The 27359-nt window shown below is 39.7% G+C and overlaps 1 protein-coding gene across 4 annotated transcripts in view; it reads left to right on the top strand.

Annotated features, from left to right (window-relative positions):
• The window catches only part of P4HA1 (prolyl 4-hydroxylase subunit alpha 1), a 63741-nt gene that overhangs the window by 16455 nt on the left and 19927 nt on the right, over positions 1-27359 (top strand). For all 4 annotated transcript variants that reach the window (XM_043985192.1, XM_043985190.1, XM_043985193.1 and 1 more), the window contains exons 2-7: positions 4335-4442; positions 5843-5939; positions 7152-7303; positions 10640-10777; positions 23069-23308; positions 25673-25878. In XM_043985192.1, the coding sequence (XP_043841127.1) occupies positions 4367-4442; positions 5843-5939; positions 7152-7303; positions 10640-10777; positions 23069-23308; positions 25673-25878 (909 nt within the window). In that variant the 5' untranslated portion in view covers positions 4335-4366. The remainder of the gene's footprint in view (positions 1-4334; positions 4443-5842; positions 5940-7151; positions 7304-10639; positions 10778-23068; positions 23309-25672; positions 25879-27359) is intronic.

The following is a 27359-nucleotide window of genomic DNA, read 5'->3' as shown; positions in this document are numbered from 1 at the left end:
TACTTCCAAAGAGAGCACAGGCCACTTTCAGAAATCTCTTTGCCCTTCCTTTTTCCCTTCCCTTCCTTCTGAAAAAGTAACTCAGAGCCCTTTTTCACTCTGACTCCAACCTATCTTTCTCGACTGCTTACATGTCCCTCCTCTTGTACGCCAAGTTTTAGCCAGACTGGCCTAACTTGTTCCTTTTATGTGAGGTTCCATCTCTTGTCCATCCTTGGAATGCTGTCTTGCATAACTTCACTTATCGGAGCCGTGGGGTCACAGATTTAGAGCTGGGAGGGACCTCAGAGGCCAGCAAGGCCAACTCCCTTGCTTTCAGATGAGGAAACTGAGGCATAGAGATATGAAGTAACCTGCTTCCTGACATGTTGACTTTCCTGTCTATTATGAATACCTGCCTCCTTTCAAGCCCATGTGCCACCTCCTATAATATTCCTGATCCCCTCAGTTGTCAGGGTCTCTCCCACCCCAATATTATTTTGTATCAATTTCTCTGTATATGTGTTGCCTCCCTTTGTAAACTGTAAGCTCCTTGAGAATGGTGTGTATACACACACACACACACACACACACACACACACACACATTTTCCTTTGTATCCCAAGTTCCTGACACAGAGGCGTTTAATAAATGTTTGCGAATTGAATTAAAAGTACTTTATATATGTAAATATATTTGTTACCATTGTTTGCATTGATCTATTTGAAGATTGCATTGTTTTCTGAGACACAACAGTATTTTTCCATTAAAATATCCTGTGGACATTATATATAAAATCAGCTTTGATACATTGATGGGTTTTGTGGGATTTTTTTCTTTTCCTTTTTGTCTTTAAAAAAATCCATTCTTTTTAATGACGGATGACTATGGGACGGGCAGGGAGAGGCATCTAGGAGGAAGCCCAGGTGATATAAAAACAAAAGCTATCAATAAAAATCTATTTAAAAATATATAGCGTAGGGGGCCGCTGGGTGGCGCAGTGGATAGAGCACTGGCCCTGGATTCAGGAGGACCTGAGTTCAAATCTGGCCTCAGGCACTTGACACTTTCTAGCTGTGACCCACCCTCATTGCCCCCCCCCCATATAATAATAGAAACCAGATTTGGGATCCTGCCTTGTCTCCTTACTTCCTTTGTGGTCTTTGACCAGTCACATCTCCCCCTAATCCTCCATTTCCCAATTGTGTGAAAAGGAGATTGAACTAGATGTTCTCTATAGGCCCTTCCAGCTCTGATTCTGATATACCTGGTAGTTCTGTCGACCTGAGTGGGACACCACTGACTCCTGATGTCAGGGAAAGGTAAGGGGAAAAATACAAAATGAAGGAATTGGACTGAAGTGGCAAACCACAAAATTATAAAGGGAAAAGGGCTGGAGACAAACTTGTATTTTCCTTGAGTAGCTGAAATAACATTTCAGGACACTGTTGATGAGAAATCTGTGCCATGAAAATGTCTTTGTTGATGGACTAAAGGAGTTCATTATAATTGGTCTTGAGTGGGCTCTGCCTCAGAGCTAGCAAGGACCTCAGACCATCTAGTTCAAGCCCTTCCTGTTCCAAATAAGGCCCATGGCCAATAAAGGACTTGCTCAAGGGCACACACACATTTTGAATGAGGGTCCTCTGACTCCAGAGCTAGTGCTCTACCCAGTGGGTCTTACCCAGAAAGATCATGGAGAACAGAAGAGGATCCACACTCAGGTCTTCCTGGTTCTAAGTCTCACCATCTAACCACCTAGTATGGCATCAGAAACAGGCTATGACAGACTAACCTCAGTGCCTTTTTTTGGATAGTTGCTTGTGGACAGAGTGTTGGACTTGAGTCAGGAAAGCTTCTTCAGACGCTTCCTAGCTGTGAGAGCCTGAGCAAATCACTTGACCTTGCTCCACTTCAGTTTTCTCATTTGTAAAAAGGGGGGAGGGTGATGATGATAATAATAACTCCCATCTCACAGGGTTGTCATAGTGAGTAAATGAGTGTATATGTAGAACCCTTGGCAAACATGGGAGACTATAGAATTGTTAGATGTTATGATGGGGAGCACCACAGATACAGTTTATCTGGATTTTATCATAGCATTGGGGAGTGTCTCATACTATTCTTATGGAAAAGATGGTGAGATGCCGGCTAGAAGATAATACAGTTAGATATCTTTAGAACTAGTTGAATGACTAGACCCAAAAAGTAGTTATTAGTGGTCTGATGTCACCTTGAAAGGCCTGTAGTGGAGTTCCCCAAGGATCTGGACTTGGTCCTGTACTCCTGACCTGGAAACCAGGAAGATTCAGTTCAGGCCCTACGTTTGGCATGTGTATTAGCTACATGACCTTGGGTATGTCACTTAATCTCCACATGCTCTAGGCAACTCACTAAGACTGTATGTTGCAGAGAAGGTTGCTATCTGCGTTGGCAGAGTTGCCTCACACAGGAGTACCAATGTAAATAGGCCTAGTCCCTGTCCATATCACTAGATGGCATATTCATCAAATGGGTATGACACAAACCTTGGTGGACATTACAGCTAACAGAGCAGAAGACAATCCTATTAGAATATAAGATCTTTAAGGGGAGGGCCTGGGTCTCACTTTTATGCCCCCCCCCATAATAGGTGCTTAAATTTTTTTTTTAAGTGAGGCAATTGGGGTTAAGTGACTTGCCCAGTGTCACACAGCTAGTAAGTGTTAAGTGTCTGAGGCCGGATTTGAACTCAGGTCCTCCTGAATCCAGGGCCAGTGCTCTATCCACTGTGCCACCTAGCTGCCCCTATAGGTGCTTAATTAATTCAAAAAGCACTTTACAAACCTCATTGGGTCACATCTAATAAGATATTTCAAATGGACAATAACAGCTGACATGTATATAGCTCTCCAAGGTTCACAGAGTGCTTTATTTAACTTGTAAATTATCATGTATGGGCCTCATAGCAATCCTGTGAGGTCCATGTTGTTTGCCATATTTTATGGATGAGGGAATTGAGGCTTAGAGAGGTTATTTGCCCAAGCTTATATAGTTAGTAAAGGCTTGAAGCTAGATTCTAATAGTTTTTTCAATGCCAAGTCCAGGGTTATACTACACTTTTACTCGGCTTTAAAAAAGCAAAACAAACACAAAACAGCTTTATAAGTACAAGTACAGTGCTTGGCACTTGGCAAGCACTTGATGAATACTTGGTAATTGATTGGCTTTGAGGGGAGGTGTGGCTAGATGTGTCTTTAGAAAGATTGGGAGAATGGCATCTCAGTCCAGAAAAATAACAATCTGAAAGATGCACGTTATTGAATAATAAGGTGATAGCCCTCCTGTGCTCAACCCCGGCAAAGACCAATCTGCAAGATTGTTAGTTCTGGACACCATATTTTTGGAAAGACATCAAACTGGACAATGTCCAGAGAGGGATAACCCAAATGGTGAAGGACCTCGATTTCATGCCTTATGAGGATCAGTTGAAGGAACTTGGGAATGTCTAAACTTTTCTGTCAAAGAGAAGACTGGAGGTGACCGAACTGCTATCTTTGGGTATCTGAAAGACTGTCATGTGGCCCCCAGAGGACAATTAGGAGGACTGGGTTGGGGTTCAAAGAGGTGATTTGGGGCTTGATATAAGAAAACTATCTAGAAGTAGAATGGGTTACCTTAGGAGCATTGGATTCCCCTTCTTTGTCTTTAAGGACAGGTTAGGTGAGAGAAGGAAGGAAGTAAGAATTTATAAAGTACCACGTGTTAGGAACTGTGTTAAGTACTTTATAAATATTTCATTTGATCCTCACAAGCTAGAGAGGTAGGTTCTCTTATTATATCCATTTTATGGTTGAGGAAACTGAGGCAGACAAAGCTTAGGTGACTTGCCTAGGGTCATAGACCTAGGAACTATATAAGATCAGATTTGAACTCAAGTCTTTCTGATTCCAAGCCCAGTGCTCTATCCATTGCACTAACCTCTTACGAGTTATTTTGTAGATGTGATTATTTTTCAAGTATAGATTAGACTCGATCATCACTAAGATTGCTTCCAACTTTGAAATTCTGATTCTGTTCAAAATAATTGGCTCTGCTATTCATTTTAGTTGTTGTTATAAGGAAAAGATGTTTGAATATTTGGTTCTATGTGCATAGAAATTATGCCTTTCAGCAGTGTAAAATGCCTATCAAAACGTCCTCACTGAGAAACAAGTTGGAACTGGTTTCTGATTGTCACTGTCTCACTAGAGTCTAGTAAGGAGTTCAAATATAATATGTAACAGCAACATTTAAGGATTTCATTCACTAAAAAAAAAGAAAGAAAGAAGTTCTTCAGAAAGTTAAAACACCAATTGTAATATGTTGTTTTCTAGGTCCTGTGACATATAAAATTGTGCCTCCCAGGATGATCCAGTGCATATTAATCGTAGGACTCTTGCTTCCCCATTCTTTGGCCCATACGGACTTCTTCACTTCAATTGGTAAGAATTGTTCTGTCTCTATGTAAACAAGTTCGCTCAGTTGTTTATACTACTTACTGTTTTTTTTTTTCTTCTCAACACCCCCTCCCCCCACACCCCTCATCACAGCACTAATTTGTTTCTTTCCTTCCCATCCTAAAAGTTCCTTCTAATAGTAAGAAAAAAAATTTTAGATAGCTCAATTTTACATGAAACTTCACTTTATTGGTTGCCATAAATGCATGACCATATAATGGAAACTCTGGCTTGGATAGTTCATATTTCTATGACTCTCCTAATCATTTTTTAAAAAGTAATCCTTTAAAAAATGCAATTTAAATTTTTTGTTATTCTGAACTAGATAAATACCAGCAAATACGAGCATTTCCATATACAAAGAAAAATAGAAAAAAGAGAACTGTGCAGGAAACCACAAATCTCCATTGGGTATAGCTTTTTTTTTTTTAAGCATATAATACACTGAGCACATTAGTTCCAAAGCTACCCAGTTTGTCACTTTAACTCTGAACTTCCTGTTCTGTGCATTTGCTCATTCTTTTTTTTGGCAGCACTATTATTCCCCTTTGTCCACCCTCCCCCCCAAAAAAGAAAAAAAAGAAAAACCCTCTTCCTTATAAGAAGGAGGGAAGGGAAAAATATTTATCAAGGGCCTACCATGTGCCAAGCACTGTATCAAGTGCTTTACAAATATCATCTAATTTGTAACCAGCCATGCAATAGTAATTCCTAATCTTAACAATTAACATGAAAAATAATGGAGATATACAGCATGGTTTAATGAGAAGGCCAGTGAACTTAGAATTAGGAAAGATCTGGAGTTCAGATCTCTCCTCAGACCTTTATTGATTTTGTGTCCATTGGCAAACTACCCAACCTCTCTAAGCCATTTGTAAGCTAGAAATAATACCTGAAACACCATCTAATATAGTTATTGTGAAGAAAATGCTCTGCAAACCTCAGAATGCTTTACAAATATTTATCGTCATCTGATGTGAACATTTCTTGAGCAGATATCAGTTGTGAAGTACCATAAGTGTATTCTCTTTTGGATTAAAAAATTCAAACTAAAATAAATATTATTTAGAAGTTTTGATTCTGGGCAGTAAAATGTGTGTATGTGTTTTTTCATTTCTTTAAAATTTCCAGCTGAAAAGACAATTTGCTAACACAACTGGAGCTTGGAAAATCGAGTAGCTTAAAAATTAGAAGTTGAACACATGTTCAAGAAAATTTTTGGCTACATCTTTTTGTTTACCAGAAAAACATCTGGTAAAACAAGATTCTTTCCAATTCTCGACTCTTTTCCAGTTATATTCTATAATAGAATTCTCCATCACTTTTCAAAATTTAAAAGATTAGAGAAAATTGATAATGTCACTCTTAAAATTTCTCCTGTTTAGGTCATATGACAGATCTAATCCACACTGAGAAAGACCTGGTAACATCCCTGAAAGACTATATTAAAGCGGAGGAGGTCAAATTGGAACAAGTAAAAAAGTAAGCAGTGGGTTTCACAAATGAGCTTTGGTGGAGACTGCTGCTAGGATGTGTGAGGCATACAACACGGGTACCTGGACCTCAAAGATTCCTTTGGAAAGGGAAGCCTGAAGGGATGAGGCCCTAGCCAGACCTAGAGCAAGGCCTGGGAGGAGGGGAGCAACCCACGAGGGGCAAGGATTTAGTTGTAGGGATCGGGGCAGGGACCAGTGGGTGTTTTGAATAGGACTCTCAGGAGATACATCAGCAGTAGCCTAGCCCGGCCACTTGGGTAGAGATAGAATATAAAAGTCTATAGAAAAATATGAGAATACGATTAATAATAAAAATAATAATAATGGCACTGGGGATGCAAAGTTAGTCTTGGAGTCACAAAGATACGGGTTCTAGTCCTGTCTTGGACACTAGCTGAGTGACGGTGGCCAAGTTACTTAACTTCTTAGTGTCTAAGACTGCTCTTGAAGACAGTAAATTACAGTTATATTTCATGAAGTGAATTTCCCTTTGAGTTCTCCTCACCAGTGAAATCATAGGTCTGGACCAAATGAATTCTGTAACATCTTCATGAAATCTCATTTGAGCTCCAGAACCCTGCAAAGACCATTTTACAGATGGGAAAACTAAGGTACAAAAATAAAGTCAGCTTGCTCTTACCATGAGAAATGGGGTTCAAATCTAGATCATGACTCCAAGGCTACCATGTCATTTGATACATTTATAACAAGTCATAAAGCTTAAATTCCAGTTGACTAAAAGTCAATCTTTTACAAAGTCCTCCCCAGAACCCTTGTTTGATAAATTGGGCAAACAGTTTGAGTGTAGCTAGCCAAGTTACAAAGTAAAGTTCTTGAGCTTAAGGGAAAGCAATAACATTTATTTTTAGATACTTAGGTGGACCCTCTCAGAACAAACTTTCTGAGATACTGGGAGGTGCTAAGACACATTGTACCCACATGGGACATATCAAACTAAGGATCAAAATAGTCAGCTGCATTCTCTCTGAATTTAGGCATGCAGGCAAATCACACCCACCATTAATTTTGGGTGATTGAGACCATGAAATCTCTCTTTTTCATGTGTGTGAGTATAAATATAAGTGATAACCCAGTATTGGCACATATCAAGGAATGGAGAGCTTCATAATACTGTGTTTAAAAAGGAGATTTCCCTTTTAATCAATGCACATTTCATTTATTTGATTTGTTTGTTTAGATGGGCAGAGAAGTTAGATCAGCTAACCAGCACAGCTACAAAGGACCCGGAGGGGTTCCTCGGGCACCCTGTAAATGCATTCAAGCTAATGAAACGGCTGAACACTGAGTGGGGTGAGCTGGAGAATCTGGTCCTTAAGGACATGTCAGATGGTAAGTCTGAAGAAGCTCTTAAGAGAGCCTCATCCCATAATAATTGCTAAGACTAAAGATACAGTTAATCCTGAGGCATAGAGTGTTTTTGTTCAGCAACTGAAATATTATCCAGGTATGCTTCATCTGTGATCTCTCTTTTTTTTCTGCCAATAAAGCCCCAAGACTTGGCTAGCCAGGGTGATGCCACGTACTTGCTGCCATTATTCTTGAACTGGGTTTCTGTCCCCCATCTTAGATTGCAAGAGGAAGGACCCCACTATTTTTGGTTGGTTGGTTTCTCTTTTGCTTTGCTCTCTGAAAAAAGGAACATAATGCTTCTTTTTAAAATCTAATTAGAAGTAGTATAGGAAAATATATTAAGGAATTAGAACAAATAATAAATCAAATCAAATGGAAAAAGTTACAGGTCTTATTTAATTAATCCTGGTTTTGCAGGTAAGCTATCAGGAATCTAGGCTTTCATCTTTTGTATCTCATCACACTGAAAGAGAGCCATTAAGGACTGTTCTTTGAATCTGGCAATTCAGGTTAATTTGGAATCGCCAAAATTGTATTACCATCTGGTCCACAATTCTCCATTTTCTCCATAAAAAAGATACTTTTATCAAATGCTTTCCTAAAATTGAGGTAACCTATATAATATTTCTCTAATGTTTGAGGTTTAGTAGCTCTTATTAAAAGGGAGACAAGATTTCCTTGTCTAGCATGATCTACTCTTTTTTTTCTTAGCCTGACCTATTCTTGATGACACTGACTTGATTTACAATTACTGCTTTCCTTTCTAGATGTCTATTAACTATCTCTTTAACATTCTATTCTAGAATTTTTCCATGAATAGTAAGCAAGCTTACTGGCCTATTGTTATATACTCCATTCTCTTCTCCCCCCACCCTTTTTTTTAAATTTTGAAAATCAGGACAGGAATTGCCCTTTTGTAGTCTTATAGCACTTCTCATATTTTCCATGATGTTTCAGACATTACTAACAGTGGCTTAGCAATCGCATCTGTCAGTTGTTTCAGGATATAATTCATCTTAGACAGCTGACTTGACTCCATCAAGGACAACTAGGTTCTCTCTATTGCTTTTCTTATCTTGGGTATCAATTTCTTGTTAGCAATTTTTGTTCTCTCATTTCTGGTGCAAAGGTCTTCTTGACAGAGAAATTCAGTTATTAGAGTCCAATTCCCCCCTGCTCTAGGCAAAGGCTCTGTCCATCTTCTTTGATATCTCTCTCCCCACCCCTTTTAATATTGCTTAAAACAAAACAACAAACCAGCAGCCTGATGTTTTTGTTGCTTTTAGCTTCCATGGCCAGGTTCAATTCATCACAAGTTTCAACACTTATGGAATTATTTTTGGAGGATTGTGCCGTGTTTTTCTGTCCAGCCTCTTTCACTTGCTTTTGCTTCCATCTTCTGTATATTTCTTTTTAAGATAAAAGTTAGTTGGGGGCAGCTAGGTGGTGCAGTGGGTAAAGCACCAGCTCTGGATTCAGGAGGACCTAAGTTCAAATCTGGCCTCAGACACTTGACACTTACTAGCTGTGTGACCTTGTGTTAACCCTCATTGTCCCCCCCCCCCCCCAAAAAAAAAAATATATATATATATATATATATATATATGTTAGTTGGTAAAGTTCCATATGAGTCCATAGTAATCTTTTAAACATGCCTTATTTTTCTTTCTCATTCAAATTGTTTCCCTCCGTGCCCTCAGAATTTCATTCTTGAGAATTTCTTACCCCTTCTGGGCTGACTTCTTCCTGTTGAATTTTAGTTTATGCGATTGTGAGTCTTTCTTCTCCCTTTGAAATCTGCTTTCTCCAAATCTAGGGTGTCACACTATGACGAGTTTTCCTCTCCCCTCTCCTCTTTCCCCTTCTCGCCCCTGTTTTCACCACTTCTACTTCAGCAACTTTTCTCTATTGGTAAGAATTAGATCCAGATTGCTCCTTGTTGGTTCCCCGTAGAGTCTGGAAAATGAAACTGTCATCCTCCAAACTCAAGTTAAGTCATTATCTATTCTTAACTGAGAGAGGGAGATAGGAAGGGAGAAGGGAGAGCAGAAGTGTGAATAATTGAGGGTTCCAGTCACTACCAGTCACTACAATCTCTTGCCTGTAGGAAAGGCTTAAGATCTGTTTCCTCAAACGTCTCATCTGTTTTTCCTTTTTTTTGTCCAGGTGATCTCTAGTCTTGTTTTTTTGTTCAGTTGTTTTTAGTTGTGTCCAACTCTTTATAACCCCATTTTAGATTTTCTTGGCAGAGATAATGAAGTGGTTTACTATTTCCATCTCTAACTCATTTTACAGATGAGGAACTGAGGCAAACAGGGCTAAGTGACTTGCCCAGGGTCACGCAGCTAGTAAGTGTCTGAGGCCATATTTGACCTCAGAAAGATGAGTCTTTCAGCCAACTTTCTAGGCCTGGCACTTTATCCACTGTGATACTTAGCTGTCTTGTTCTATAGATTACTCCACAACAAAATCATTTCCATTTCCCCCTCTGACCTTCACCCAAATGCTCTCCACATGTATTTTCCTCCTCTGGTTCTTGAACTTCCTTACATAAATTAAATATACTTTCCTAATATATAATTCTGTCTTCCACCCCTTACCCCCATTCTTTTGAATAAAAACTACTTATCCAGGGCCAGATTAAGTCATGGATTTTAATCATGAGTTTCATTCTATGATCAAAGTCTCAGTGATAACAGTGAGGTTAGATTTGTTTCCTTGAATTTGGTCCTCCACTTCTATTTCTTTATGGATGTTTGAGGTCAGGTATCTTGCTACTGGGATTTTTTTTTCCTCTTGTGAACCTATGGACATCTCAAAGGCTACTCTTTCTTAACTTTGGCTATATAAGACATAAACAAGTAGTCTTCTCCCTTCCTACTTCTTATTAGTTTAAATCCCTTTCATTTATCAACATTTGTTAATAGACCAAAGAGCTTTTAGCTTAAAAATCACAAATTTGTTCAGCTCTCATAATTCCCTTATGACTGTACTTCGTTTTCTTGCCAAACAATACAGCCATCATTTCTCCACTGCTGAATTTTGAGCCCCCTTTTATCCCAGTAGATGCTGATATGAAAGAGAGAGATCCAAATTTATCTCTGCATTTTATATTAAACATACTCCAGAGTTTTGATCAGATGGAAGTAAACTGAATCACTTTCAGTAATTGAATTCTTAATAAATACAAAGACTTTTTGTTCTCTTATCTACATATACATTAGTTTTGATAGTCTTTACAAATCTATGTGTAAACTCTGAATTGATGAACTAAAGAGAATCTGGAAGCTTAATCTTTATCTTTTTTTCTCCCAGGCTTCATTTCCAACTTGACCATTCAGAGACAATACTTCCCTAATGATGAAGATCAGACTGGGGCAGCCAAAGCGTTGTTGAGGCTCCAGGATACCTACAATTTAGATACAGATACCATCTCAAAGGGTAATCTTCCAGGTAAGATGAGCCTGTGGTTCTGCAAAACACCTGTCACCTGGATGATTAGTCCATTAGTACTCTGACAATGTGAAGAGTTTTTGTATTTTCAGATCTATAATTGATAGTATGACTGGTAGTCTTCAGGCATGGAACAGCCTTCCTTTTTCTAGCACTTGATAGGTCAGCTGCATGCTAGAAACTGACCTTGGAAGGCAAAATTGGTTTCAGGAAATAAGAAAAAAAACTTTTCCAGAATGTGTTTTTTTTTTCTTAAGAAAGCCTAATAGTTTCCCTTCTTTGTATAGAAAATTTCTAGAAAGTTGGCTATTATAATACATATATACCATGTTTCAAGACGGGACATGTGGCGGATATGCACAATCAGATTTTTTTTAAAGTGTTCTGCATTGTGCAGGATATCCTGCTTTTTTACTTATTTCTGGCAAAGACCTTTCTCCCCTCCGGCTGCCAGCCGAGCCTGGGATATGAATTCTTACTTTGCCACCGCTCTCTGCTTCTGGAGATTTCCTTGGTTCTCTTGCTAGAGAAGTAGGAAATGATACCTGCTGCCTCTAGCCTAGATTAATGTTAAAGTGACCTTTTGAATTGCTTGATTTCGTGTTTTGAGAAGAACAGTGGAACTAGTTTTCTCTCAGATGAAAAGATTGAGGCCCTTTGCTGTGAACTTTGTCTTCCCTCCTCTTCCTCATCTCCTATCACTCAGATGCCTTCTGACACTCTGTCCTCCTTGACCCATATTTCACATGATGAAGTGGACTTACTCCTTACCACAGTTAACCTCTTTAACTGGTCGAGTGATACGATTACATCCTTTCTCTTCCAACAGATTCCCTCCCTGTCTTCTCCACTCTTTCACTTATTTTCTTTTTTCTTTTTTTTTGGGTGAGGCAGTTGGGGTTAAGTGACTTGCCTAGGGTCACACAGCTAGTAATTGTTAAGTGTTTGAGGCTGGATTTGAACTCAGGTCCTCCTGAATCCAGGGCCAGTGCTCTATCCACTGTGCCATCTAGCTGCCCCCTCTTTCACTTATTTTCAGTTTCTCATCACTACTTGCTCCTTTCCTGTTGCCTACAAACATGCCCATGTCTCTCCATGCTGAAAAAAACCTTCACATAATCTTTCCATTTCTGTTAACTATTGTCCTCTATCTCTTCTGCCCTTTGGAGCTAAATTCCTCCAGAAAGCCATACAATAAGTGCTTCCACTTTCTTTCCTCTAAGTCCCTTCCTAAGTCCTTACACTCTGGCTTCTGACCATTCTACTCAAACTGATCTTTCTGAAGTTACTCGTGAGCTTTTAGTTGCCAAATCCAGTGGCCTTTGCTCAGTCCTCATATTCCTTGACCTCTCTGCAGCCTTTGACACTGTTGATCATTCTCCCCTCCTTGATCCTCTCTTCTCTCTAATTTTTCAGGACACCAGGTCCTCCTGGTTCTCCTCCTACCTTTCTGACCCCTCTTCTGTCTCCTTTGCTGGATTCTCCTCCAGATCACTCTCTCTAACCTTGGGTGTCCCTCAGGATTTTGTCCTGGATTCACTTCTCTTCTTCCTCTATGCCTTTCCCCTTCGTGATCTCATCAGCTCCCATGGATCCCATCTCTGTGCTGCTGATTCTCAAATCTGCCTTTCCTGTCCTGATCTCTGCTGAACTCCAGTCTTGCATCTCCAACTGCCTTAAACTCTTGGTTTAATCTACAACTTTCCCGTTGATTATATCCACTGACAGCTCAGTTCCTTATTTTAGTGATGTTACTAAGTTTTTTTTTGACTTAGAGAATTTTTACTCATGAAGTTCATCCATGTTGAGAAAGTTGTTTTTGAGAAACATTTTTTAAAAAATTTGTACTCTCAGGCTACTTATTTTTCTATAAATATTTTGTATTGTAAACTTAATATCCAAAAGAAATATTATTAAACAGAATTTCTAAAATTAAAATCATTTAAATTTTTTCTGAGGGAAAAATACATTTTTAACCATGGAACAATAACATTTCATTTGTTCTTTGTCCCCTTCTGAATCCAGTGGTGTACTTATGAAGATCTATTTCTTTCTCTTTTAACATAATGACGGACAATGTGTTTTGATTTTTTTTACCCTGATTTTGTCTCACTTTTTATATTTAATTCCCTATTTAATTTTTTTTTTGGTGAGGCAGTTGGGGTTAAGTGACTTGCCCAGGGTCACACAGCTAGTAAGTGTTAAGTGTCTGAGGCCAGATTTGAACTCAGGTCCTCCTGACTTCAGAGCCAGTGCTCTATCCACTGTGCCCCAATTTCCCATGTTTTTAATACTCTTTGTTTTGACATTTTTATGGTGCCATGATATTGAAATATTATATTAATATTTTTAAGCAGATCTGTGATCTTTAAAATGAGGGTATTCCGTAGAGTAGTGCACATCTCCACTCATCTGTCTTGTCTTCCTGGTTGACTTATGTTTATGTCCTTTTTCCACAGGGGGTCTGCTCAACATGCTGGGGGCGTCTAGATTTCTTGACATTGAATGGACACTAGTGGAGCACATAGGCAGTTCTCTATTGCTTCTACTATATGTCTAGCTATGTTCCTTTTCTGGTCATACATCTGTGGTACTCTTTATGCTAGTTTCCCTGCATATTTCTTAATTAGTGATAGGTTGTAATTTGTTTGCATCTACCAGGCACCTCTTTACCTGGTGCTCTTTGGATGATTTGTGGTTTCAGAGATGGGTATTCCATGATTTGTAGCCATATGGCTCCACTGGAAAGATTACTCAAATGGATCTGTAGTTTCCTTAATTCAGGAATTCCTGCCAGTAATCTAGATCATCCCTATCCACACTCCTCTGTCCTGGGTAACTCTTGTTCCTAACTTTTCAAGAGTTTGCACAAGGAAGCCTCCATTGCTTTCTTTTGCCATTGGGGGAAAGGGAGGGGACACCCTGCTTATCCACCTGTCAGCCGGCATTCCTGCCACATGAACAACCCATCTTCTCTGCTTTGATGATGTCTTTACTCTTGTTTTTCATAGGAGTTCCTTGGTTCTGTTTCAGACCCTTCTTCTTCATCATATGCCTCTCCATTGTTCTCTTTGTGATATTCACTTTTAACTTCTCAGAGGAAGTTGTGGTGTGTGTCTCATTGCTGTATAGTAAATCTGCTAGAATGTTAGCATTGAAAAGATGGGCCCTCATGGAAAGCCTGGGGTTAGGAAAGGAGCTTTGCCTTTTTCCCAGGACAGTCCAAGCTGCTTTCTTTCTCTTCATTTTGGGGCTCAATTCATTGTCCAACATCAGAGTCTGTCAAGGATAAATGCACTGATGAACCAGATCTATGGGTCATATATACAATTGTCTATCTGGACAATAGACTTTCTTCGTCCACTTGGTTTTTTCTATATGAATAGACTGAGCTTGTGAGAAAATAGCTCTCATTGAGGTCCTACTGCAACATTCTGGGACTTCATTTAGTTAATATAATGCCAACCATAAATAGGCATCTCTGCAGGAACTCACCACCCATAGGCAATCCCTCAATTTGAATTCTCTGCTGAACATCTTACATGATGTCAGACAGCTTTGGCAAGCAGATGTCTTATTTTTTTCTTTTTTATGCCTTGTTGTATATTCATATTCAGAGTGTCATTGAACAACTTTATCTGTTACCTTTTAAGCAGTCTTGACATGCAGAGGAGGCTTGCTTGTTAGAAGAGGAAAGCATGTAAAGACGGTGGCATTTTGCTGTAGTGAAGCAAATGCTTGTTTATATTCAACACACCATAAGCATAGTGCATACTTGTCTTTTCCATACACTTCAGGCAGTTGTGTGACTATAAAGTTCTGCTCTGCTCTTGACTGTCATTTATGAAAGCTTACCTCTTCTCCTTTCATACCTTTCTGAAAGATTAACCCAGTGTATATGCAGATTATTCTCCTAAAAATTTTGTAGAGGTGGGAAAATAGGCATATGGATTGACAGCTTAGATATTTTCTCTGATGCCCTTTTTGAAAATAGGTCCATGGCATTTTTTCCCCCTAAGCGTTTGGCATATTCTGCTCTTTCTTATATCCTGAGAATTAATCCAACACTGTCCTTGAAATTGTGTTACCTCCAGCATGGACCCCCTTCTATATTGCCTATTCTGGTCCAGCTATTTTTTCCTATTTTTGTTTCCTTTGGAGCTATTTTTACTTCTCATGCAATACATCAGGGATATTAGGGTCCAAATGTAGTGTTTCCACTATCATTGATAGAAAAATTTGTTGTAGAGCTCTCTTGATAATATCTTTTTAATTTATTTTGTTTATTGTCCTTTTACTTGTTTTGTGTTCAGATGTCCTTGGGATGTCCTGTCTTAGTTTGGTGTCCTGTCAAACTTTTGTAGACTTGTTTTTTCTTCCAGACTTCTCATTGTATGAGGCACTACTGTTTATAATATTTCACCATACTCCTTTGTAATATTTCACAAATGAATTTGTATTCTCATGGTTTCCTTGATCACCAAATCTTGCTACCTGGTAAGAAAGAGCAAGTGTATGGTAGCTGATGAGGTTTATAGGCTATTTTTGTCTCATTGTGGCAATTGATATACATCTGTTAAATGTGCTTAGGAAATGATAATAGTCTGTATTTATGCCTGTTCTTTTATCTATTTTTTGTGTGATAGTAACTTTTAAAAATAGATCAGATAGGGGCGGCTAGATAGCACAGTAGATAAAGCACCAGCCCTGGATTCAGGAGTACCTGAGTTCAAATCTGGCCTTGGACACTTGACACTAGCTGTGTGACCCTGGGCAAGTCACTTAACCCCCATTGCCCCACAAAAAAACCCCAAAAAAACAAAAACAAAAAAAAATAGATCAGATTTTGAATCGTCTCAATTGAAAATCATATTTTATTTATATTATTTTAGGTTGGTATTGATATTGAGCTTTCTCTAATTCAATAGTGTAACTATATAAAGCTGATTTAGCAATGATTGCTACAGTTATTTCCTATCTGCCAAAATAGAACTAATTATAATTAATTTCTTTGTAATGTTATTTGGTACTCACCTTGCTCATTGCCTCCTGACGATCTTCCAGAAGAATATACTCATAATATATATTTAATATTTCTCCTAATAATCTTTAATATAATAATCTTACAAGTCTTATGCCTCTTATTTCTTATTCTTCAATTGTTTTTGAACATTTTGCACAGTCTTCCATTTTATACATCTTTGTATTTAAGTCGCCATATTGAAGTTAATGTTGATGTAATTTGGAAAGTCTCTATAAGGGATTTTTGCACCACATTCATTTTCCAGTATATTCTCAATGAATTTTTTGAAGAATTTCTCTATCTGCTGATCTCTTTGCAATAGATTTACAATTAATTCATAGTGGTCACTTTGCAAATGTATGTTGTGGGTACAGCAAGATGACATGACCAAGTGTCCCATGAAAAGTGCTTTCTTGCTTTTATTTGCATTTTTCCCATATAAGGGAATATGAAACATCCTTGTGTTTAGCTGCAACTTTCTTTAGTCTTCACATTTAATTCATAATAAGAATGTAAAGATTGATATGCTTGAGTTTCTGTTGCAACTGGATATGCCATAGCTCTTGCTGCATTTGCTGTTGATGGAATTGCTGGATGTGTTGGTGCTGATGCATTTCTGTTGTTGCCTGTGGTGTTAAAAATGCTGCTGTTGCATTTGTTGTTGGATTTGCTGATGCAACTGATGTTGCTGCATCTGTTGTAGCTGCTGCTGGATTTGCACTGAGATGGTTTGGCAACCATGTCTGTTCCCATCTGAGGCTGAAGTGTTTGTTGGCATATTGGCGGAGATAGTAATGGAAGCTACAATCTGATTCATTGGCAGTCTCGTGGTTAGGGGGTTAGGAGCAATTACCCTGGGAAGTGACTGTGGATGAGTCTGACACTGGTGCATGTTGAGAAAGAGGAGAAGGGAGGATGATAATTAGTAGATTCCAGAGCCTGCTGTGCAGAACGAATTGTCTGTGCTTCTGCTGATTCTGCAGCAGCCTGGGAAACAAGACTTGCTTGATAAACAGCAAGTGTCTTCAAGTATTCTTTCTTGGCAGCCTCAGTTTTCCTTTCACATCCCTGCTTTTGTCGTCTACCCAGGGCTGTCCCATATTGATCCTTCTGTTTTTGAGAACTCTCCAAAGGTTGAAATGGGGCTTTGACCTTTAATTGCAGCTTGTGGGTCCCTGAAGAATAGGGCATATGCTGACACTGGTTTCTGTGGCTCTTTGGGATCTTTCTTTTTCATTGGAATTTTGTGTTTTTTGCCAGAATCTAGAGCCTCTCTTCTTTCTCCAGTGGCTCTTTCTCATTTGGATGATCTTCACTGATAGAGCTTGATGAGGAAGGAATTATTGATTTGTTTGCAGGAGGTGAAGGAGATGTGTAAGACAAACTGATATCTTCTAAATTTAATCCCAGCTGGGCACTGAGCTAAGATTGGTTAATGATTGTGAGCTGGGCAGCAGGCATAATTCCAGAATGAGCATCATCATCATATGGACGGTAGACCTCGTGCACAAAGAGTGAATGTGACGTGATGTTTAAAATCTAATGTGGCTCCTAACCTGCCCCCCCCCCCCCAGTTTTGGGGGCAAAACTGGCTAAAATTTACTGATAAATTCAGCAAAAGTTTAGGATTTTAAGTATTTATTAAAGTGTATTAGAAGTTAGTGAAGAGAGAGAGGTTAAGAACAGATCCCTTATATAATGGAAAACCCTAGCTTAGATCTATTTGGTCTAGCCCGAGAGAAACCTTGTCTTTTCCTAGCAGCCCATGTGAAGTTCTGCTGCCAAGCTGATATCCTGGATGAAAAGAGAGAGATCCAGCAAGTGAGCCTCACCTTCCTACTTCCTGTCTCCCTCCCCGAAAGGGGAAGTCCTTCAAACTGATTGGTTGAAGGTGGTCTCCTGTGGATGTCATAGTCTACAGCCTCTGAGAACCACCCCCCCCCCACCAGGGCCAGCCAGGTGTGGTCTCTATTTATTCAACCTTAAGTAGGTTCTCAGTTTCTCAGTCTCACCTAATTCAATCAATTCCAGATCACTCTCCAGGTGGGGCCCTGGGCACCTGCCAAGTCCCATTATTGTATCACACTGACAATATGGTGACATTTGTGTGTGACCATGCTTCACATGCCGTCCTCTCCCTCCTGTTCCACAAGAGAAGGAATTCTAAGCCCTGAGGAGAGATTGAGGTATAGAGTCATTTCCTTGTGTAGAAAGTGGATCACTGAGGCCTTGGGAGGGTGACAGCCCATCTGACACTCCCAAGGCAGGCTCTGACTCTGGAGCTCGTGATTGGTGGGATTTCACATCCCCATGGCTTTGGAGTATGGGATGTCTCGCCAGCAGCAAGGAAGGCATCATTTACTCCAGTCTTATATGTCAGCCAGCGCTGAAGTTTTAAGGGAGAGAGTGTGGATGTCCTCCATACTGTGAACTTCAAAAGATGCTCCTTTCTGTCTGATGGGTGGGTAATGTGCTCCAGGTGTAGTACTGTTCCTATGTGCTTATTAACAATTTCTCCTTTCAGAAGTTGTCTTCGGGGGCAGCTAGGTGGTGCAGTGGATAAAGCACTGGCCCTGGATTCAGGAGTTCCTGAGTTCAAATCCAGCCTCAGACACTTGACACTTACTAGCCGTGTGGCCCTATGCAAGTCACTTAACCCCCATTGCCTTGCAAAAAAAAAAAAAAGTTGCCATGAGGTTCTTTGACCAGTTCTCCATTGGGAATGATATTACTTTTCAACTACCTGTTAACTCTAAACGTGAGATCTTTATCAGATGGATTTACCAGAAGTATCGTTTTCCCAACCCATTTCTTTTCCTTATTTTATAGGTAGTACTTTTTGTTCTAAAAATTAGATTAGATCAATAATTTCTCCATTTTTAAAACATTTTTTTTCTCACCCCAATTGACATACTATTGCCTTTCCTTCCCATTTTTTGTGTATTTCTTCCCCCTCTCCCACCATTTTCTATATGGATCTAAAGTAAACCAAATCAATAAGAGTTTATTAAGTGTTGATTTTGTTCCAAGCATTGTATTCAGTGGAGTAAGTCCTGGAAAGGGTGGTCAGGGGTGCTGCTCTATCAGGAAGAAGCCAAATTTCAGTGAGTGCCAAAAGCTAGAAGGAGTGAGAAAGGGAAAAGTTTAAGATGAAAGCAAGTTTGCCAACTATGGAGCCTGCTTTCTGGAGAGCACAGTGGAAGGGATGGGTAGATCTAACTGAGGTCATAGGGTTGAGGGGGATGGAAGTAAGGGAGTGGGAAGTGGGTGGGGAATGGGGTTTGCACAATAATAGCCAGGGGTATAGAATCATGGTATGGGTCTAGGATGACTTGAGTGAGAATATGCTAACCATTGAAGGAGTTCAGGCAGATTATCTGTGACTGGAGAAAAGTCAGTTGAGGAAGGCAGGTGATTCAGCTGTGCGGACCCTCCCTGATTGTCCAGTCTCATGGTAGGTGGTGATGTTGAGTCCTGTGAGACTCTGAAACATTTAACATGGCCATTCAATTTTCTCAACAATTTTTAACCAAGTGATTCCATTACGCAGTGGTTCTTAGCATTTGTTATATCAAATGCTAGCCTCTTAAAACATTAGGCCCTTTTTCTGGGGTTTCTGTTTCCTTGATCTGATTTTTATTTTGTGTATATGCACACAACACTTACTTTCAAAAATCTATCTCCCTCCTATGTTGAGCCAGTTCTTAATGCTGGATTTTCAGACTTCTTACTTGTCATTCAATTCAGTAGGCACTTATTAAGCACCTATTCTGTGCTAGATGTTGGGGATAAAAAGATAAAAACAAAAATCCCTGCCCTCAAGAAGCTTACATTTTATGACACAGGTAAGTAAATATAATGCAAGAAAGAATGCAAACAGTGGAAGGAAATCACAAAGGCTTTCCTCAGGAGATAGCCCCGAGGCTTCTCGATTTGATTCTGTCCCCTTCTCTCCATTCACTTTAGCTTAGGCGCCCATCACCTATCACCTCTCTCCTGGATGACTGGCTACCTTTTCTTAGCCCTCAGTCTCTCCTTTTGCTAAGCCATCTTTCACATAGTTGCCCAAGTGATCATTTTTAAAAATTCTCTTCAGATGAGATCATGATCCTCCTCAAGACGTTGCAGTGACTGCTTCTTGCCTTTAGGGTAAAATACAAACTCCCCTGTTTGTCACTATCTGGCTCCAGCTTCCCTTGGTCCATCTGTGGCCTTTGGCTTTCCTTTGTGTCCCTTTTCCACACTGTGCCTTTGCGAAGACTGTTTCCCATACCTGGAGTGTGCCCTTTACTCACTAGTACTTCTTAGAACACCAAGCTTCCTTCTTCAGTGCCCAGATCAAGTGCCACCTTATCTGTATCCCCTCCCTCCACTTGGCAGGGATGTTTCCCCCAGAAACTGTACTTATTTTTTGATTGGATACATGTTATTCCCCCCAGTAGAATAGAATCTTCCCGAGGGTGCCAGGATAGTTTTTATCTTTGTATTTTGACAACTGAGCACATGCTTGGCGCATAGGTATCTAATTGAAGCTTGTTGAATGAGTGAAAGAGGCTAGATATTGTATGGAGGGGTGGGAGAGGAAGGAAGAGGAGAAGGAAGAAGAGGGAAAAAAGCACATTCCTGACATGGGAGGACCATCAGTGCAGGGGTCTAGAGGTGGAAGATGGAATGTCAAGTTCAGGGGACCGTGGAAAATGCCAGGTTGACTGGGAGTATAGAGAACATGGACCCTTAGGAAAGAGTCATTCAAGCTTTCTTGTACAAATGACTAATATGGTCATGTTTTACATAATTGCACATGTATAACCTATATCTGATTGCTTGGCACCTCAGAGAGGGGAGACAGGAAGGGAGGGAAGGAGGATAAAATTTGGAACTCAAAACTGTAAATAAAAATGTTTATTATTTTTAAAAGGAAAGAAGTCTGAAATGACCAGTGAGAACCACCTTGGCATGGGATATTTTCCTTGCTATGATGAGGATTTTGTATGTGACCCAGAAGTCTTAGGGAATCGCTGAAGAGTTTTAGTAGAATGTAAGCTTCTTGAGTCAGCTAGGTAGTATGGTGGGTAAAGCGCCAGCCTTGGAGTCAGCAGGACCTGAGTTCAAATTTACCCTCAGACACTTACTAGCTTAGTTATGTGACTCTGGGAAAGTCATTTAACCCTGTTTGCCTCAGTTCTTCATCTGTAAAATGAGCTGGAGAAGGAAATGGCAAACCCCTCCAGTATCTTTGCCAAGAAAATCCCAAATGGGGTCAACAGACAGTTGGATACGACTGAACAACAATAACAACAACACACAAGCTTCTTGAAGGCAGAGGACCACTGGTGGTTTTGTCTTGTGCCTTATACACAATAAGAACTTAATAAGTGCTTGCTGAGTTGAATTGAAATTTTCATACCTTTTCTCAGATGAAAGTGAACTATCTTAAAACTACATGTTTGGTAGTTAATATTTTGTTACTGAGGTCACTTCAATATCCTATAAACAAAGATTTAAAAAGTAAACAGTGAGCCTAAAAGAAACTTTATTTTTAGGCTTAGAGTACACAACCATTTTCTTAATTTCTTTTAGAAAGGCCTTAGGTTCCCTGTAGGTTCCAGGAGTAGGGAATGACAAATGCTAAACAATTAGCAAAATGAGTTTAGTTCTACTGTAAGACTCCTGCCAGCTCTTGATTTGTTTCTTCCCTGGAAACAGATAATGTAATTGAACTTTATTTCTAGGTTTAAATCAACATGAGAAGCTGCTAAACAAATATTTCTTTATCATATTTCAAGAATAGCTTCTGAGGGCTATGTTGATAGTTAATTTCTATCTACCTAGTTCAATTTCTGTCCATAACTGGATAAAGATGAAAAATAAAACATACCATCCTCTAGAAGTTATATATTGTTTCATAATTTCATAGCTTGTGACTAAATTACAATTCTGAACTAGCTCAAGATATTTTCAACCTAGTATCTCCAAAACAAAATAATGGCAAACCTAGATACAGTGAGTTCCTGATGTATATTTAATCCTAGATGCTGGCTGTGTTAAAGAGATTTTTTGAAAGAGATTTTTAAACTCCTGTAAACTCTTTTACCCTCTTTGTAAAAATCAGTTTCTTTAATAGATACAGAATTGCCTGTCTCCCCAAATAAAATTCTGATTAGACTGCCTTTGCTGATTTTTCTCATTTTACCTTCCCTTTGTGCATATATGCTTTCTTCTAAAGTTAGTTTTTTCTCTCCTAGGATGGGGGGGGGCGGGTATACATCATGGTGAGCACATACAGAAACAGTTTTTGTTTCCTTGTCTTCTCTCACATGCGAGATGTGCTTTCTTTGTCATTGGGGTTTATGCATCTTGTCTCTCTCCCTGATATGCACTAAATTATAGCAACAGAAAGGAAATACATAATTTTCTCTGCAGGCCTTTTGTTTAGCATTCACAAAAAGACCCTGTGGAACAGCCTTTTCTTCAAGTGAAAACCTTATTTCAGAAATGAGCCGTCTTGGTATGTTGATACTGGTCTTGAGGAGAGGCGGCCAAGGACAATGGGAAGAATTCTGGTGTTAGAATCAGATTGTCTGGATTTGAATCTTTGCCTTTTGCTCCCTGCTCCTCCCAGGAGAGTCTCTGTGGTGTAGTGAGAAGGGGGCTGGCATGGGATTGATCTCTCAGAGTTCCCATTTGCTGATCTATAAATAAATAATCTATAAATAGATATGCTAATCTATAAACAGATCTATGGCATAGGGATGCCTATAGTACCTTACTGGTGGGTTGAAGAGATAATGTAACATAAAGTATTTCGGTAGCTTTAAAGTATTATTAAAATGTGTGCTTCCTTTTGTGACTTTGGGCAATTCACTGAACCTTTCTGGGCCTCAGTTTCCCCCTTTATAAAGTGAGAGGGTTGGACCATTTGATCCAGTTTATCATTTCTAAACACAGGGATCTTCCCCTTTGCCTTCAAGCTTCTTTGAGGCGGCAAGGGCTACATATCTAGAAAATATAACATTTTATATTAGTGTCAGACCTCCCTATGTGAATTAAGAGGAACAAAATGGTGGTGCTGTGCTTAGATAATCCACACATTTTAATTACTTGATATGTCGGTGGCATATTAACTCCAGGAGATCTATTAAACATCTTAGGAACTTAAGGAAAAAAATGTTACTTGTAGTACCTACTTAAAAGATTCTGTTGCGGAAAATAGAAGGATAGATACTTGTGGTATAAGATTCTTTGTATTTTTTATGCTCGTTTTTCAGGAGTAAAACACAAGTCTTCTCTGACAGCCGAGGACTGCTTTGAGTTGGGCAAGATAGCATATACAGAAGCTGATTACTACCATACTGAGCTGTGGATGGAACAAGCATTAAAGCAACTAGAAGAAGGAGAAGTGTCTCCCCTCGACAAAGTCTCAGTTTTAGACTATTGGAGCTATGCCGTGTACCAGCAAGGGGACTTGGAGAAGGCACTCATGCTCACCAAGAAGCTTCTTGAACTGGGTAGGTTGGAACTGATCCTCTTCTGAAGTTATTCCTGACCTGCCCTATTCAGAGTTAGGTGCCTGCCTGCCCATTCTTTCCTGTCACATTCTCAAGAGAAATTTCTAGAGAGAGATCAGTTTTGATGAAACTGGACAGCAGCACTCTGTTAAAGACTGCCTGAGTTTCTCTACCCTAGTGTCTCTGTCTCTCTTTCTTTGTCTCTCTCTCTCTCTCTCTCTCTCTCTCTCTCTCTCTCTCTCTATCTCTCTCTCTCTCTCTCTCTCTCTCTTTCTCTCTCTCTTTTTTTGCAAGGAAATGAGGGTTAAGTGACTTGCCCAGGGTCACACAGCTAGTAAGTGTCAAGTGCATGAGGCCATATTTGAACTCAGGTCCTCCTGAATCCAGGGCTGGTACTTTATCCACTGCGCCACCTAGCTGCCCCCTCTGCCCTGGTCTCTCAAGGAATTTTATAATCATATTGTAAGATGGCTTATTCAATCTAAAACTAATGCTATATTTGATTACAGCCTGCTTCCTAATTTTTATGGGTATAAAGTTTGGTGTGGGGTTTTTCTTTGACATATTTTTTTCAAAATTATATTGGTTTAAAATAGATTTTCTCACTTGCAAGTAAATACTTTGAATTTTAAAATAAATTATGACAGTGCTAATGATATGAGAGAGATGTAGCATATAGTTTAAATCCTTAAGCAGTTATCATAATGATTAACACATAATATACATATAATAATTATATAATTTATATTATATAATATAAATGTTTAATTCTTAAATATTTTATTAGTTTAAAAAATGGGGTTTAGACCATGTGGCTCAACTTAGGTTGCCATATTTATTAATTTTACTATCTTTATAAAAGAAGCGAGGTTTACTTCCTGCAGAACCAGAGCACTAGTGTTCTCTGAAGTTTGTCTCACTGGAAATCTGGTTCACATTTCCTCCTTAATATCTTTGTTATGCAGATGCATAACTGTTATTTGGCCAAGCATATGGCACAATGTAAAAGTAACCCTTGAAATTCAAAAAAGTGTTTTCACTTTGAACTCTTCCTTCATAGAGAATAATTGGAGTCACAAGTATCACGGGTAACATTCGAACTACGGTCAGAAAGTCATTTATAGTCCAGATGATACATGCAGGTTTCTAGACTTGTTCTTACTTGTGTGATGTCTGTTTTTCCCCTTCAAAAGTTTTAACCCCTAAACCTTGAAAGCAGCAGGAAGCTGTGACTAACATTTCTGTAGTGGCTGCCGGCCTCTAGCTTATCTGGAGTTAGGATCTTAACTTATTTCCCTCTGCCTTCTCAGAATGTTGGGATTAAAGTGCTCCTAGACTTCAGAGAGAGCTGGATCCTGTTCTTGGTTATCTCTGGTGGCAGCCATTGCTTTTTACCTCTGCCCAGAATTTTCTTCATGCTTAAATAAGATCTCACATTTTTGTCTGAGGGACGCTCCTTTCACCAAGCAGATTGCAAACCCTCTGCGGCTTACTACATTGTCTTTAAGAGTTACTGAAAACAATTCACCCCGATGTAGCTATTCTGATAATTCGTCCCTCTGAATTTAGCCGTGGAGACATCATGATGTAATGGGAAATGTTGAATTTGAAGTCAGAGGACCCAACTTTGGAGCCACTATTTTTATTACCTTGGACAAGTCGCTTAACTTTTAAGGGCCTCAGTTTCACCATCTGTAAAATGAGGTAGTTGGACTAGATGACCTCTAAGTCTTTGGTCCTTTGATAGACATTGATGGACCCAAACTTGAAGTCATGGTACTTCACTGTGTGACCCACCAAAACCTGTGCTTCACTTGCATAGCCTTCTGGGAGCCCAGAGTGACTGCTGTGGTATAATGAAGAATCAGAATAAGGGATTCAATTAATTAATTAGTTAATTAATTAATTTGCTTGCCTGTTCATTCATTCATTCATTTATTGTGGGGCAGTGAGGGTTAAGTAACTTGCCCAGGGTCATGCAGCTAGTGTCAAGTGAGTGAGTTCAGATTTGAACTCAGGTCCTCCTGAATCCAGGGCCAGGGCTTTATCCACTTTGCCACCTAGCTGCCCCAGAATGAGGGATTTTAGTAGATGTTATCCCACATACTGATGGGTTGGGGGTTTTTTTGTGTATGATTTTTTTTTTTTGTAATAAGAAAAATCCTTTCTCTTGTTCTGGACACAACCAAGATGGGTAAGACTTTATTCACTGTTAACCAAAGAAGTTATAGTTGAGTAAATTCCCAGAGTAGAAGTGTAGAACTTGTGAGCCAGAAGTAAATGATTCTCCTTCAGCACTGCTATGTTATTACTATGTGTTGATCCTCAAACATCTCTGGTCTGTCTGTCTTACTGTGTCACTAGATCCTGAACATCAGAGAGCCAATGGTAACTTAAAATATTTTGAGTATATAATGGCTAAAGAAAAAGATGCCAATAAATCTTCCACGAAAACTGCCAATGACCAACCTGAGCAGGAAAGTGCTCCTAAGAGAAAGGGACGTGCCAAGGATTACCTGTCTGAAAGGAGGAAGTACGAAATGCTGTGCCGTGGGGAGGGTCTCAAAATGGTAAAGTGGAACAGCCAACTTGTGTGTGTGTGTGTATGTGTGTGTGTGTGTGAGAGAGAGAGAGAGACAGAGAGACAGAGAGACAGAGACACAGAGAGAGGGAGGGAGGGAGAGGGAGAGGGATGGGGTGGGAGAGAGTCACCTGAAAATTCTGAAAATTGATTCTCAAAGCATCATACAGGGAAGGTCAAAAGCGCCTTTATACCCAGAGAATAGATACTAAAGTGGTTGCACAAATAGAAATTTTTCTTATGATAAATAGTGAAAATGACCCCCACAAATTTGTAAACTAACATTTGTGTTGTTTACCTACATGTTTAGCCTACATGACAGAGGTTATTTAAGTAATTTCTAGTGTAGGTCCCCGGGGATGTTAGTCCCTTGTGTACTTCACTTAGGGAGGAGCCTTACCTCACACGGCAGCCCATCCTGGTTTGGAGTGGCCATCATTTCATAGTTCCCACTGGTCCTTGTTCTGTCCTTGTCCTTGGAGTGGCATAGAACAAATACTCAATTCAGTCAAACAAGTTGCCTATTTTGTGAAGTGTCCTGTGCCTAAGTTCCGGGTGTACAAAGTCACAGATGAGAGACTTGGATTCTAGAGGTTTGCTTTCTACTGGGGGATGCAATATATGCATAGATAAACAGATAATAGGAATACAAAGTAGTTTGAGCAAAGAGAGAGAGAGAGCTTTAACAATGGAAAGTGAGAGTGAGGGAAGAATCGGCACAGTCCTCACATAGAAAGGTGGCACCTCTGCTGTGCTTTGAAGGAAGCTGGGGAGTCAGAGGGGTCAAGAGAGAGGACATTTCAGATATGAGGCACAGCCTTTGCAAAAACACAGAGTGGGGAGATGGAATCCCATGGGTGGAAAACCGCTAGTAGGCCAGTGGAATAGAGAGTGGTATGAAGGAGAGTGGCATGAAATGAGACTGTAAGAGAAGTGGAAACTGCTTTGTGGAAGACTTTTAAATGCCAAGTTGAGAATTGTGTATTTTATCTTAGAGGCGATATGAAGCCAGCAAATTTATCACCATCATCATCGACATTGACATCACCACCAAAAGAGTCAGAGCTGCATTTTAGGAATAGCACTTTGGCAGCTATAGTTTGGAAAAGGAGAAGACTTGAGGCCAAAAATCAATTAGGAGGATGTTTGTAGGAAGAGATTACTACTTTTACCTTCTATAGAGTTAGATCTTGATACTAGTTGAGGTCTTCATTGATAGATTCATTTCTCCAATTGTAGTTTCTGAATTGGAGCTTTGTTCCAGGATTAGGCTCTCGGGGAAGGATAGTCATCTTTGCTTGGTCTCACCTTGGACTGGCTGCTTGACCTCCACTTCCCATGTTAGTCCTTCACCTCCTAGCCCCCTGCATCTTTGAGCTAGAGAGCTGGCAACTCAGAACAGAGTGCTGGTAACCTCAGCATCCCCTGGACATGGAGGGTGTCCCAGTCTGAGGTCTGTTCCTCTTCTTA

Source organism: Dromiciops gliroides, chromosome 2 (assembly GCF_019393635.1).
Source record: "Dromiciops gliroides isolate mDroGli1 chromosome 2, mDroGli1.pri, whole genome shotgun sequence".
NCBI classification, from domain to species: domain Eukaryota; kingdom Metazoa; phylum Chordata; class Mammalia; order Microbiotheria; family Microbiotheriidae; genus Dromiciops; species Dromiciops gliroides.
Note: the sequence above shows the minus strand (reverse complement) of the source record. Positions and strands in the feature narration are given on the sequence as shown.